This window comes from Ruditapes philippinarum, unplaced genomic scaffold, assembly GCF_026571515.1.
Source record: "Ruditapes philippinarum isolate M1 unplaced genomic scaffold, ASM2657151v2 ctg593_1_1_1_1, whole genome shotgun sequence".
Taxonomy (NCBI): domain Eukaryota; kingdom Metazoa; phylum Mollusca; class Bivalvia; order Venerida; family Veneridae; genus Ruditapes; species Ruditapes philippinarum.
In genome coordinates this window covers 37,444-50,039 of record NW_026866874.1, presented here as the reverse complement: position 1 = coordinate 50,039, position 12,596 = coordinate 37,444, and the positions used below count along the sequence as shown (strand labels likewise).

At 35.7% G+C, this 12,596-nt stretch overlaps 1 protein-coding gene across 1 annotated transcript in view; it reads left to right on the top strand.

Annotated features, from left to right (window-relative positions):
- Positions 1 to 12,596, top strand: part of LOC132734099 (serine-rich adhesin for platelets-like) — a 36,250-nt gene that overhangs the window by 21,487 nt on the left and 2,167 nt on the right. The window contains exons 11-26 of the mRNA XM_060720816.1: positions 576 to 735; positions 1,209 to 1,373; positions 1,576 to 1,714; positions 2,738 to 2,857; positions 3,249 to 3,303; positions 3,946 to 4,113; positions 4,482 to 4,595; positions 5,543 to 5,734; positions 5,779 to 6,928; positions 6,972 to 7,128; positions 8,933 to 8,997; positions 9,332 to 9,495; positions 10,160 to 10,274; positions 10,810 to 10,826; positions 11,470 to 11,623; positions 12,151 to 12,401. Coding sequence (XP_060576799.1) covers positions 576 to 735; positions 1,209 to 1,373; positions 1,576 to 1,714; positions 2,738 to 2,857; positions 3,249 to 3,303; positions 3,946 to 4,113; positions 4,482 to 4,595; positions 5,543 to 5,734; positions 5,779 to 6,928; positions 6,972 to 7,128; positions 8,933 to 8,997; positions 9,332 to 9,495; positions 10,160 to 10,274; positions 10,810 to 10,826; positions 11,470 to 11,623; positions 12,151 to 12,401 — 3,186 coding nt within the window. The remainder of the gene's footprint in view (positions 1 to 575; positions 736 to 1,208; positions 1,374 to 1,575; positions 1,715 to 2,737; positions 2,858 to 3,248; positions 3,304 to 3,945; positions 4,114 to 4,481; positions 4,596 to 5,542; positions 5,735 to 5,778; positions 6,929 to 6,971; positions 7,129 to 8,932; positions 8,998 to 9,331; positions 9,496 to 10,159; positions 10,275 to 10,809; positions 10,827 to 11,469; positions 11,624 to 12,150; positions 12,402 to 12,596) is intronic.

The window sequence follows — 12,596 nt, the reverse complement described above, 5'->3', positions numbered from 1 at the left end:
ACCTCTTCCGACTGCGAGACAATTTGGCTCCTCAGTCAACTAGGCCATCCGACTGCCACCTCAGGCAGCCTGTCTCTTCTGCCATTTTACAGACACAATTGTACTAAACTATTTACAGAACAATGCCAATTTTGCAGTTTCATACAAATAGTAGACAATTGTATAATTATCAATATGTACTTGCATAAGATCAGCTAAATATCGAACGCAAAACAATATACATTTATTTACAATATGAGTATTATCGCCGCCTAAATTGTAGCGCAGTTCCATATATAATAAATTCACTCGCTTTCAAATTGAGTAGGCAGATTTAATTAATATGATACAACAATAAAACTTGAGTTCAACATAAAATTACATCTTGCGACATTTAACGGTAGTGTTGCGACATTTAACGGTAAGGGAAATTCGTGCGACATTTAACGTTAACATTGCGACATTTAACGTCAAATGGTTTTGCGACATTTAGCGGCGGTTGCGACATTTAGCGTCAATGGTGGGACATTTAGCGGCAAGTGCGACATTTAGCGGCGTTGCGACATATAACGGCGCCACAGTGGTTGTTATTTAAGGTCTAGCGTATTTACCGTCGTATTATAACAACGGGGATCTGTATGCAGCCGCAGTTTGTGGTACGTTAAGGTATTCTATCAACGAAGGGGGAAGTATCATCGAAAGGACTAATTTAGACCCGACTATGGCTACAATTGCCGCTCACGAACTTGGACATAAGTAAGAAGCTTATAACACGTATTGTTTTTTGTTTTTGTTTTTTCTTTTCATTTTTATCATAAAGAAATGTCTGTAATGTAGTTAAAAATGATTGTTTTGACGATTGAACAATGGCACCTAACGCGACCATGATAATGAATATCATAAATGCTACTGGCGCATAAGAAGGGTCTTTGAAATCACATACAACTTCACGCCGTCAGGGCACAGGGCCGCTAGACCGCCAACTTCACACATCTGTTTAATAATGGCTTGTGTAAATGTACATTATTTCGAATCGTTAAATCGTTTAAAAATTCGTCAATAAAATACAAATATAATAGACCTGCAAGAACAAAAGTAACCTGTGTTCACATCCGTTAGTTACTTCATTTCATTGTTAATACAAATACTTTGTTGTTGTTGCTGCTACTGCTGCTGTTGTTGTTGTTGTTGTTGTTGTTTTGTTAAACATGTTTTGACCTCGTTTTTAGTCTCGGGTCGTCTCATGATGGATCTTCAAATACCTGCTCTGGTGGATATATCATGGAGCCGAGTTCCGGTGTTAGCAGTGATCCTTCAGATAACCTTAAACTTTGGCAGTTCTCGTCTTGTTCGCAGACATATTTCGATACCTATATAACCGATCTAAATGATGCGTAAGTTTTAAGTTTAACAACTGATTTTGAATCTTTGATTTGTCTATCGATTACTTCGGTGACTTAAATGTCAACAAAAAACTTTTCATCGATTTCAAACTGAATGAATTAAGTGTACTTGCTAATTGGACACATTGCGTCAGATAAAGTTAATAATTCAAAGTTGCTGAAAATATTAAAACATCCGTTTTCTTCTTTTCAGCTCCTTAAACTGTATGACTGTAAGAACTGCAACTGGCAATGATGACCTTGACCCTTACGTAAATGACATTGCGGGACAAGTATATAACCCGGATGCCCAATGTGAGCGGATAAAAGGTACAGGATCCTTCCTGTACAGGGTAAATATTATTTATTGTTCTTTATTCCATAATGTCAGTAGGACAATAGACCGTTCCATGAGGCAACATATTCAAAACAAAATTATGCACTGGTTTCCCGGCAGTTTTGGCCCCTAGCAATTTCTGGCCCGGTCAATTTTAACAGTAATTAACAAATGAGAGAAACGTTTGATTTAAAAGCAACACAGCACAAAAAATATATTTTTAAAGATTATTTTTGGCTGTTTAAAGCTAACTTAGGGAACTTGCTAGGTAATCAATAAGCAACACCATGGGAATTATAGTTTAATGGCCAAGTGCAAAAACTTATGTCGAATTCAATGTATTTTACCTTTTTATTCAGTTTCGGTTTTTGCTCAATAGCTGCAATACTAACCAAGTTTAACATTAAATTTGATATGCATCTACATGTCACATCAATTTTCAGGTAACAAAGGACAATTCAATGTCATTATTTCCTGAAATAGTTAAGATCCTTTTGTCACGCACTAATAAATTTATTTACTTCAAACTTGGTATTAAAAGTGACTCTATACCAAAAGGGTAGATAATCACATAATACTATTTTTGCTCATATTAACATATTCGTTGAATTTAATTTCTCAAAAAAAAACTATCAAATATTTCCACTTTTAACTTGACTGTAGTACTTGTTCAATATAAAATTTAATGTAATTGTAAAGGGCAAATAATTCAGGAAGTCATTTTGCTTAATTATCTTACTTTTATATTTTTTATAGTTCCTAAGTTTCGCGAAAGTTGTGTAAGAAAGACCATCAAAATTGAAATACTTTATTTTCATCAAGAGTAGATGATACACATTCGAATAATTAATGATCTATGATTTCTGAAAGCTTAGATGAGCCGCGTCACGACAAAACCATCGTTATGCGTTTGCGCGGATGCGCAGGCTGGTCTGGATCCATGCTGGTCGCAAACACATAACGTTGGTTTTGTCGTGACGCGGCTCAAATGAAAATATCAATGTGTCACCAGACATAATCTTGTATGTTTACATTTAAGCCCTTTTACAATGACGATTATTCGAAAGTATGTGCAACAATGGCATGTGCCTCGGCAACTACTTCCGGTAGTTATTCCTACTCCGTGGCGTGGGAAGGAACAACGTGCGGAAATGGCAAGGTAAAAATTAAAATTGTTTAAGTAAATTAACTGGAGCATAATTAATGTTTATTGTTCGATGTTTTAAGATTGGTAAATGTACAAACTCAATAAATGAACGAATGACTTTATCATTCATTCATTAAATCACTCACTCAATCAATCAATCAATCAGATAAGTAATTGTTTAACTGGTAAACTGACTTGTTGATTTCTTAGCTCCAGTCATGTTGAAATTTTGCAAATTGCGAAACTAATGGACACAATCATGTATTCAAGTGAAAATGTTTATTTAATCAAATAAATAACTAGTAAGCACATAATTTACGCAATTGTTTGTTAACCGTAATATGCCATCATACATAAACCTTAAGTTTTTCAACTAATTGACTAAGAATTGTATCATCCTCAGATATGTCAGTCAGGATCTTGTGTTGTATCTCCTGGGGCACCTCAAGTAACCAATGGTAAGTGTGATAACGTTTTAGGTGACCAATGGTAAGTGAGATAACATTTTAGGTGACCAATGATAAGTGTTATAACATTTTAGGTGACCAATGGTAAGTGAGATAACATTTAAAGTTACCAAAGCGAATAAACAATTTAAAAATGAAATAACCATTCTCTTGAATAAATAATTGTTAGCGTTAATTAAGCCTGTATCCTGTGAAAAATTGTTAAACATCCAATTATTAATTAAACAAGTTGCTGGCGGCATGCCAGCAAGTTTATATTCCAGCATATATTCCGTAAACGAATTTATACTTGCGATTCACGATGACAAACAATAACTTTATACGCACATTAAGACTACTCCAGTACGCAAAAAAATAATTCAAGCAAAAATTCATCATCGAAAAGGAACTCTTCACTATTTTGTTTTAAGAAATGACCTTTGAATATGGAAATATTCTGTAAAATAAACAACAAGAGAATAATAGATTTTTTATGGACCGTATAAGGTAAAGAAACATTTTGCTATTTGCGCTTGCTTCGGTTCTTATACGGTATAAACGGCATAATACACAAAGTGTATCAGCCAATCAGAATCCGAGAAATTGATTTGAATCCTTTATATATACATTATGTATATATCGATCATTTTGCAGAAACGTGTCCATTTGGAGATGTTCCATTCAACGTGCCGTTCCAGACAACAGGATGTTCAGAGTTTCTCGGCGCACATGCAAAATCTTTCAATTGTTACCAAGATATTTACAGGGAGAGCTGCTGTGAATCGTGTGAGGCTATTCGACAAAGCAACTTGGCGTTTACAGGTATGTTAAAGTGATTTCACCTATAAAGCCTTGTTATTTCGAAAAATTTGATTCTGCTAGCGCTATTGCAAAGCACAGTTTATCAATGGGTGTGGGACCAAGTCCTACCCCAGGGCCCCACCCCCAGTAAACTCTACAAATTAGTATCAGAAATTTGTTTTTGTTATAATTGTTTGATTTTGTATTGACATGTTTTTTAATTGTTTCAAATACCAGTATATTTGGGTAGTATTCATGGTCCTGGTGGGCGGGTACCCTTGGGGTAGGGCTTGGTCCAACACCGGTAACCTCTGTTGTAAAGAAGTTATTGCTGTTATGTACTGAGAATGGCTCTACAGAGGTTACATTGGATGTCTCTTTTCTTTCAGATTGTGACTATGGCGATAAAGCCGGATGGTGCTCAGGAATGACGTTATCAAGTTGTAGATACAACAGCAACACATGCTGTCGGATATGCCAAGAATTGCAACTAGATATTCCAGGTAAAACTGATAGAAAATTCAGAGTAAACAATAGATCGTGACGACTTGGCATATTACGTCACTTTTCGTATCGTTCATAGGCTTGTATTTGAACTTCAATATCGTAACTGTATAAATAAATGTGTATTTGAAGTAACAACTCGGCATATTTCGTCACTTTTCGTATCGAATGATATAGATCTATACAAACTGATTTTGTTCTACTAGTATACTAAACATAAACAAATATGTCTTTTAAAAAATCGTGGTCCCACTAGCCCAAAAACCTACGTCCCTGCCTCAGAAGATTTGTCTTATCATCAAATGAAGCTTTCTTTTAGTCCGTTTGTCATTGCCGAATCGCTAAATGTTGTATTTCATTTTCATCTTTTTAAAAACCTCAATCTATTATTCCTTATCCGTAGAATGACGGAAAAGGCCGAAAAGTTGCGATTGCTTAAACGTATGATACTGCAGGATTTTCAAATTACGCATTAAATACTTTAATGAACTTTGAGATAAGATATTACTTATTGTATGAAGTCACCCATTTTCCAGATTGCATAGAAATCCGAAAGGTTAGCATTGCACATCGTTTACAAACAAAATATAAATGAATGTGTAGTTCTACTATACAGTTATGCAAAGTAGTAACTGTAAAGCAAACTAATAATAGTGTATTAAATATACCTTTGAAAAAAAAAGTGTCAATGGGTTTCATAAATGTATCGCATTAAAACCTTTAAAAAAGTACAGATAATATAGCACTATGCTGTTCTGGATTACAACAATTTTCAATCATGTTTTAAAACCAGAGAATGTAGAAATATTCTAACCGCAGCCCTTTCTCACTTTTCTTAAAAAATTTCAAACGAAGACAATTTTTCATGCCATTCGAGGATATACGTGTCGGTTATACTTTGTAAAAACTTTCCATTCTATTAACTATTGTAAAAAAAATATTTCAGGTTGTCCATGGGGTGATTTGTATTCTACCTGTGCAAGTTTACCATGCAGCACTTATTCTGAAGAATGTTGTCAAACTTGTGCACCTCCCACAACTACCACTACCCCTACAACAACAACGACAACAACACCTACAACAACGACCACTACCCCTACAACAACGACAACAACACCAACAACAACGACAACCAACACCTACAACAACGACGACACAACACCTTCAACGACTACAACAACACCTACAACAACGACAACAACACCTACAACAACGACAACAACACCTACAACAACGACCACCACCCTACAACAACGACAACAACACCTACAACAACGACAACAACACCTACAACAACGACCACCACCCCAACAACAACGACAACAACACCTACAACAACGACAACCACCCCTACAACAACGACAACAACACCTACAACAACGACAACAACGACCACCACCCCTACAACAACGACAACTACACCTACAACGACGACAACAACACCTACAACAACGACAACAACACCTACAACAACGACAACAACACCTACAACAACTACCACAACACCTACAACAACTACCACAACACCTACAACAACGACCACAACACCAACAACAACGACAACAACACCTACAACAACTACCACCACCCCTACAACAACGACACAACACCTACAACAACGACCACTACCCCTACAACAACGACAACCACCCCTACAACAACGACCACCACACCTACAACGACGACCACAACACCTACAACAACGACCACTACACCTACAACAACGACCACCACCACACACTACAACGACGACCACAACACCTACAACAACGACCACCACCCCAACAACAACGACCACCACCCCTACAACAACGACCACTACACCTACAACAACGACCACCACACTACAACAACTACACACCTACGACCACAACACCTACAACAACGACCACCACACCTACAACAACGACCACTACACCTACAACAACGACCACTACACCTACAACAACGACCACTACACCTACAACAACGACAACAACACCTACAACAACGACCACCACACCTACAACAACGACACTACAACACCTACAACAACGACAACCACACCTACAACAACTACTACTACACCTACAACAACGACCACTACACCTACAACGACAACCACTTCACCTGAAACAACGACAACTACCCCTACAACAACTACCACTACCCCTACAACAACGACCACTACCCCTACAACAACGACCACTACACCTACAACAACGACCACTACCCCTACAACAACGACCACTACACCTACAACAACGACCACTACCCCAACAACAACGACCACTACACCTACAACGACGACCACTACACCTACAACAACGACCACTACACCTACAACAACGACCACTACACCTAACAACAACGACTACTACCCCTACAACAACGACTACTACCCCTACAACAACGACCACTACACCTACAACAACGACCACCAGACGTCGGTTTAGAAGACCCAGGATAATAATTTATATATGGAGATTTCCAATCAATACGGCAAATACAAATCTTAATGATGGATCTGTCGTACAGAATGTACAAACAAGGGTAGGTAATATTTACATGTTTAAACATTTACATTGTACATGCAAGTGTGCCACCATTTTGGCGTTTATTTAACGCCTGATGTTTAGTCTTATCCATGCATTGTCATGCCCTATTTGGATCCTTTCGAATCGAGTACCAAAATGGACCTGTATTCGGTGAAATGGACTTCATTAATTGCGGTGCAATATACGGCTAAAAGTATGCATAGCGTCGAATAAGCTCTCGCGATATATAGGGCGATATCGACATAAGCAATGTTTAAAGGAGACATTTCCCTGTGTTGTTTCCATGGTTTTCCATAGTCAGATGATTCTTGGCCTGATCTTTGACTTTTTCTTACTAAAATTGCATTTTATTCGTTTACTTCAGACATTAATTAGTATATTAATCTGATCATTTTATCCCAAAAAATGTAGGAGTTATCTGCTCGTTGGCCCATGATTTTCAATAAGATACATTAATTTTCGTAAAATTAAATTTTGACATACAGACAAAAACGAAAAGACAGATGTTCAAACCCCGTAAGGGACAGGTCGTTGTTTCCTTGAGCAAGAAACTTTACACTCATTGCTCAGTACTGGTTGGTTCCAGGAACGGAATCGAAAGTGTGTCTATAAGCTTATAGCTTCCCACACAATCGAAGTAAAATAAATTCTGTATAAACCAAAAGACAGATGTTCACGCAAAGTTTAAAGTACATGTATCTCACATAGTAGCACTTGAGAGAAGTGCTGCTCTTGAAGCTTTGGGTTTCAGGAGATTTTTCTGGGGGTTTTGGGTTCAGAAGGGGTTTTGAAATTGCCCTCATAACCGGCACCCCTCTCACTACTGCTTAGAAATATTAACCACATTTTTTGCAAAGACAGATACATCGAAGGGCACCTATAAACAGCCAGTAATTTGTTGATGAAAAAATCTTTATTGTGTTTGTCTAAACAATGAATGTATTACCATAAAAAGTATTATACATATTACTTTGTATCAGATAATTTAGGATTTATATCCGTTACTCCGAATACAGCTCCTCGTCATATTTTGGCGCACTATTCGCACTGTGTCACACGTGTGATAATTGTGTCCATATTTGCCATATGTGATCACAAGGCCCAAGTACTACTTTGTCAATGCGTACTTAGAGTAAAAATATAGATCGTTGCCAGAACAAAAATTATGCTTTCTTGAATGCTATTTTATGGAAATACTTTGACAAATACAAATGTGAGCTTGTCTAGGGGAACATGTGACAATACGGTTGATATGGATCTAGAAAATAACATTTTCGTAGCAGCTACATGTAGTTAGTTGCCCTGATCTGTTCAGAAGCGCGGAATGTCATAGTAACCGTGATGGGTTAAATTGAACCATCCACCCCAATGCAGACTATAAAAATATCATTTCAGAAATAGCCGTTATCAGTATTAGTGAATATAACTCGGAGTACACTTCTCAGAACTGTTAAAAGTATTCGCAAACGGTTGTTTTGTTTTAGTTTTCGTTAGAGTATTACCCTGGAAGAAATTTAATTGATTGGCAATATTGCAAAATCCATTTTATGTCACGACAACAGAATAGCTATGAATCATACAAATCATATGTATCATACTGGGAACACTTTCATCTGGTTCCACTCATAAACACTGAACATTGTACGTGACTACGATCTGTGTACATTTGTTATATTTCTTATCCGTTAAATGCTGGTAAAGAAGACCATACCATTGTCACCCGGATATATAATAATTCATGCGCATGCTGACAATTCTATTTTGGGTGATATGTGGTAATATTTAGATACTTTTTTCAGATATTCATATTTATGAGACGATATGTCGGAGGCAGAATAAGAAATTTGAGGGTTTTGCGGCTTCGGTAAGTAAATACAGTACATATACGTAGATACGTCATTCATTAAGCTATAAATGTTATTTAAGGGTTCATAGATACATAATTGTTATGCTCCTATCATATATGTATAATTCACAGAAACACACTGGTTTGTCAAGTATATGTGCTGGGATTGACAATTTACATTTTATTTGGATTTTAAGGCCGTACATATATATAGAACCTACTACTGTGTTTTAGACGTTGGCAAAATTTGATAAACTAAAGATGGACCATAGTCAATTCAAAATTTCTTAAAATAAAATGCCATACATGGAAAAAGAAGCAAATAGTAGTATGTTGTATATTTTTCACCTAGCCGTGGAAGTCTTATTGTGGATTACGAGTTAGAAGTTGAAGACGATGCAGATGTGGCAAGCGAACTAACAAAGGCTAATTTAGATCTGGTTACTGGTAAAGAGAATATCACGTTGTTAAATGAAACAGTCTCGGCAATGTCAGTTCAGATCAACGACACTATAGGTAATATTGATTACAATAAAACTAGTTTTAAAGTTACATTTAATAAATTTCATAAAAACAGAAATAACGACATTTCATTAATAAATTGGGTTTCATATTGAATCCAGATCTTATTTTGGTGTCCAGACTTCCAAAAGGAGTTTTATTGGCAAAGAATGTGCAACCTCATTGTGGCGTATTCGGAATTACAATTTCTGTTTGCATAAGAAACTCCGCCTTCTAATAATCCGTACATCAATGTTAAATCAACAAACATGCCTATAAGTAGTAGTCCTAATTTAACGGTATATTTCCGCATTGAAAATTGAGTCATGGCTGATAAGGATTTAAGATGAAATTATGGGACATTTCGCCTTGTGATTTAAAGTGCAATATTTAAAATGTTTTCCTAGATAAGAATTACGGTTTTCCCATTTACATATCTGAAAGTGTATGAAATTAAGCATAAAATCAGAATAAGAGTCATATTAAGATAATAAATATATGGAATAGGGGATGGGATGGTTGCAATATTTCAATGATTAAAGATATTGATAAGCAAGGTATATACTAACAGCTTGCCGCGAAAAAGGTGAGAGGAAATATTGGAAATATTGTTTGATATGTATACATTTCTATATGAATATTATTAGGAATTAACTTTGCAATTTTCGTTTTCTTAAAGTGACCAATGAAACGGCTAGAAGACCGGAGACTATGTGTAATCTGTTCATATTGACAAACGGAGTCTGTGAGGAAAATTACCACTGTGCAGTTGAAAAGGGGATCCCCTTTTGTGTGTAAGTAAATGTATATATACATGTATATATAAGTTACGTAATTCTCTCGCATTAGGTTAAAATCAATCAAATAGAAGTACCTTTCAAAGTCCCTAATAAAGTAGGTAGTGGTGTCAGAGGTCTTCTTGCATATCCGATTATATCACTGTAGGTGAACGAAATATCATTGTACCCTGTCTTGCGAGCCTATACAATTCTCAGAGTACCCTGTACCCTGTCTTGTGATAACATGCACGTGCTACTTTCAATCACTAGCCTATATATTTTAAAACTTGAACATTTCTTGCGATTTGTTTATTGATTGTGCATATTTTCTAGTGCTTGAACCCGTGCTGGAATGTGTGGAATGATAGAAAGAATTTTAATCAAAAGTTTTTTAGACATAAAGAGACAAAACATAAAGGGACAAAGCTATGAAAACTTATTGGATTGACTTGAATATTTGTTTAGAACTATAGTTTATAAAAAAGGTACATAAATATGCATAAATTTCATGTAATTATTATGCATTCATTACTCTTGCATGTATTTTCAGCATAAAGGAAACGCAATGTAAGTATTTACCTTAATTCCGTTGATTTCACTCTTTCTTGATTTTTTATGCAGCATTTTATTTAATGAAATTAATTTGTTTAGTCAGTATGTATATATCCGTTATTCCAGGATAAATTCTAAGAGTATGAAACGTTAAATTAATAACAACATTTATCACATACCCGTGCCGCTTATTTGCGACTCCGTAAAAGTTGTATTGCACGGCCTTGCATATTTTTTGACATGACGTCATATGATTCTTTTTCAATTTAAACACTCTTTTTGGGGGGTATGTGATAAATAGAATATTAAATTTGTGTAAGTTCATTACTGAATTTATTGAGCTCGTTGGATGAAATAATATTATTCAACTCGTTCAATAAATCAAGTATTAAACTTACAATCATTCAATATCCTCTATATCTATAAAGTTTTTTTGTTTTTGTTTTTATTTATTTATTTATTTATTCTTTTTTTTTTTCAATAATAATTCAATTTTATCACGACTCACCAGGTCAAACAATGATTTAGTACAAATCAATACAAAATGTAGGCTGAGTGTACGAAATAGTTCTACAAAAAAAAAGGAAATCAGATTTCGATGTGAAATGGTTCAAAATTAAAAAGTATAACACTTTCTTTCCTTCTTGGTTTATTTCAGTTGGCCTTTCAGTGTTGGTTGCTATTGGCGTCTCTTGTTTCGTAGTCCTTCTTGTTGTCGTATCTGCTCTCATGTGTATGACCGTCCGTATGTACAGATTCCAGAAACTCAAACATAGACTTGCTTCGCGGTCAACGGGAAGTGATTCAACAGAGTAAGATTTTCAAATCTTTCTTGTAAAATCTGATTGTTTTAACATGAAACAAATGAGTCAGAATGAGACAGAAATAATGAAAACAATAATAGAAAGTCATTTTGGCACTGTGTTTGCCCGACGCTTAAGTCATTTTAGAAGCACGTTATGATGATACCGTGGTCTTTATGGTCTTTAATTACAGCCATTTATTTATTACTACACAATTTTTGCATTACGTGTCCATGTATCAAGACACTGTATCTAGACATTCTTGTGTTTATTCTCTCTCTCGGGGATACAGACGTTTGATTCTTGAAAGACTGCGTCAATTTTCATCAGTTTGTTGTCTCTAAGACTTGTCCCCACCCATTTGTTTTGAATCTACACCATTCTGTCATGAGATATTAAAATATGAAGATGTGACACATTCAAGATGAAGGAAGTTGTTTACTCCACCATTAGTATGCAAGTTGGTATACAAGTTGTAATTACGATTCAGTACTTTTTAATGCTTGCTTATTTGACTTTCTTTTCTTCTTTTCTAGTTCTGGGGACCATGATTGGCCACACAAACGCACCATTGTTCCATTTGGATCTATCGGTGGGCGGCAAGATATGACATTAGGTTACCTCCCTTATTCAGGGGAGGTAGTCGAGTATAGCAATGGCGGATACGTTTCGGACTCGCCGAGATATAGTCATTCACAAGATAGTAACGGGTACAGAGAAATCAAGGTACATGGCAGACATAGTAAAGATGAGAGAATGCACAAGAGAAGGAATTTACATAACTACGGTAAGGCGTTTGTAAGTAAGAGAGTCAAGTTTGACATGAAAATTCAATAGCCTGTATTGAAGAAAATCGTTCACGCGAATGAAAAATATTAGTTCCTTAAATGCAAATGAATATTTTCATATACATTCAGTTATTTGTGAATCAATTAAATAAAATTTATATAACATACTTTGTTAACTTAGTCAGAAATTCTTT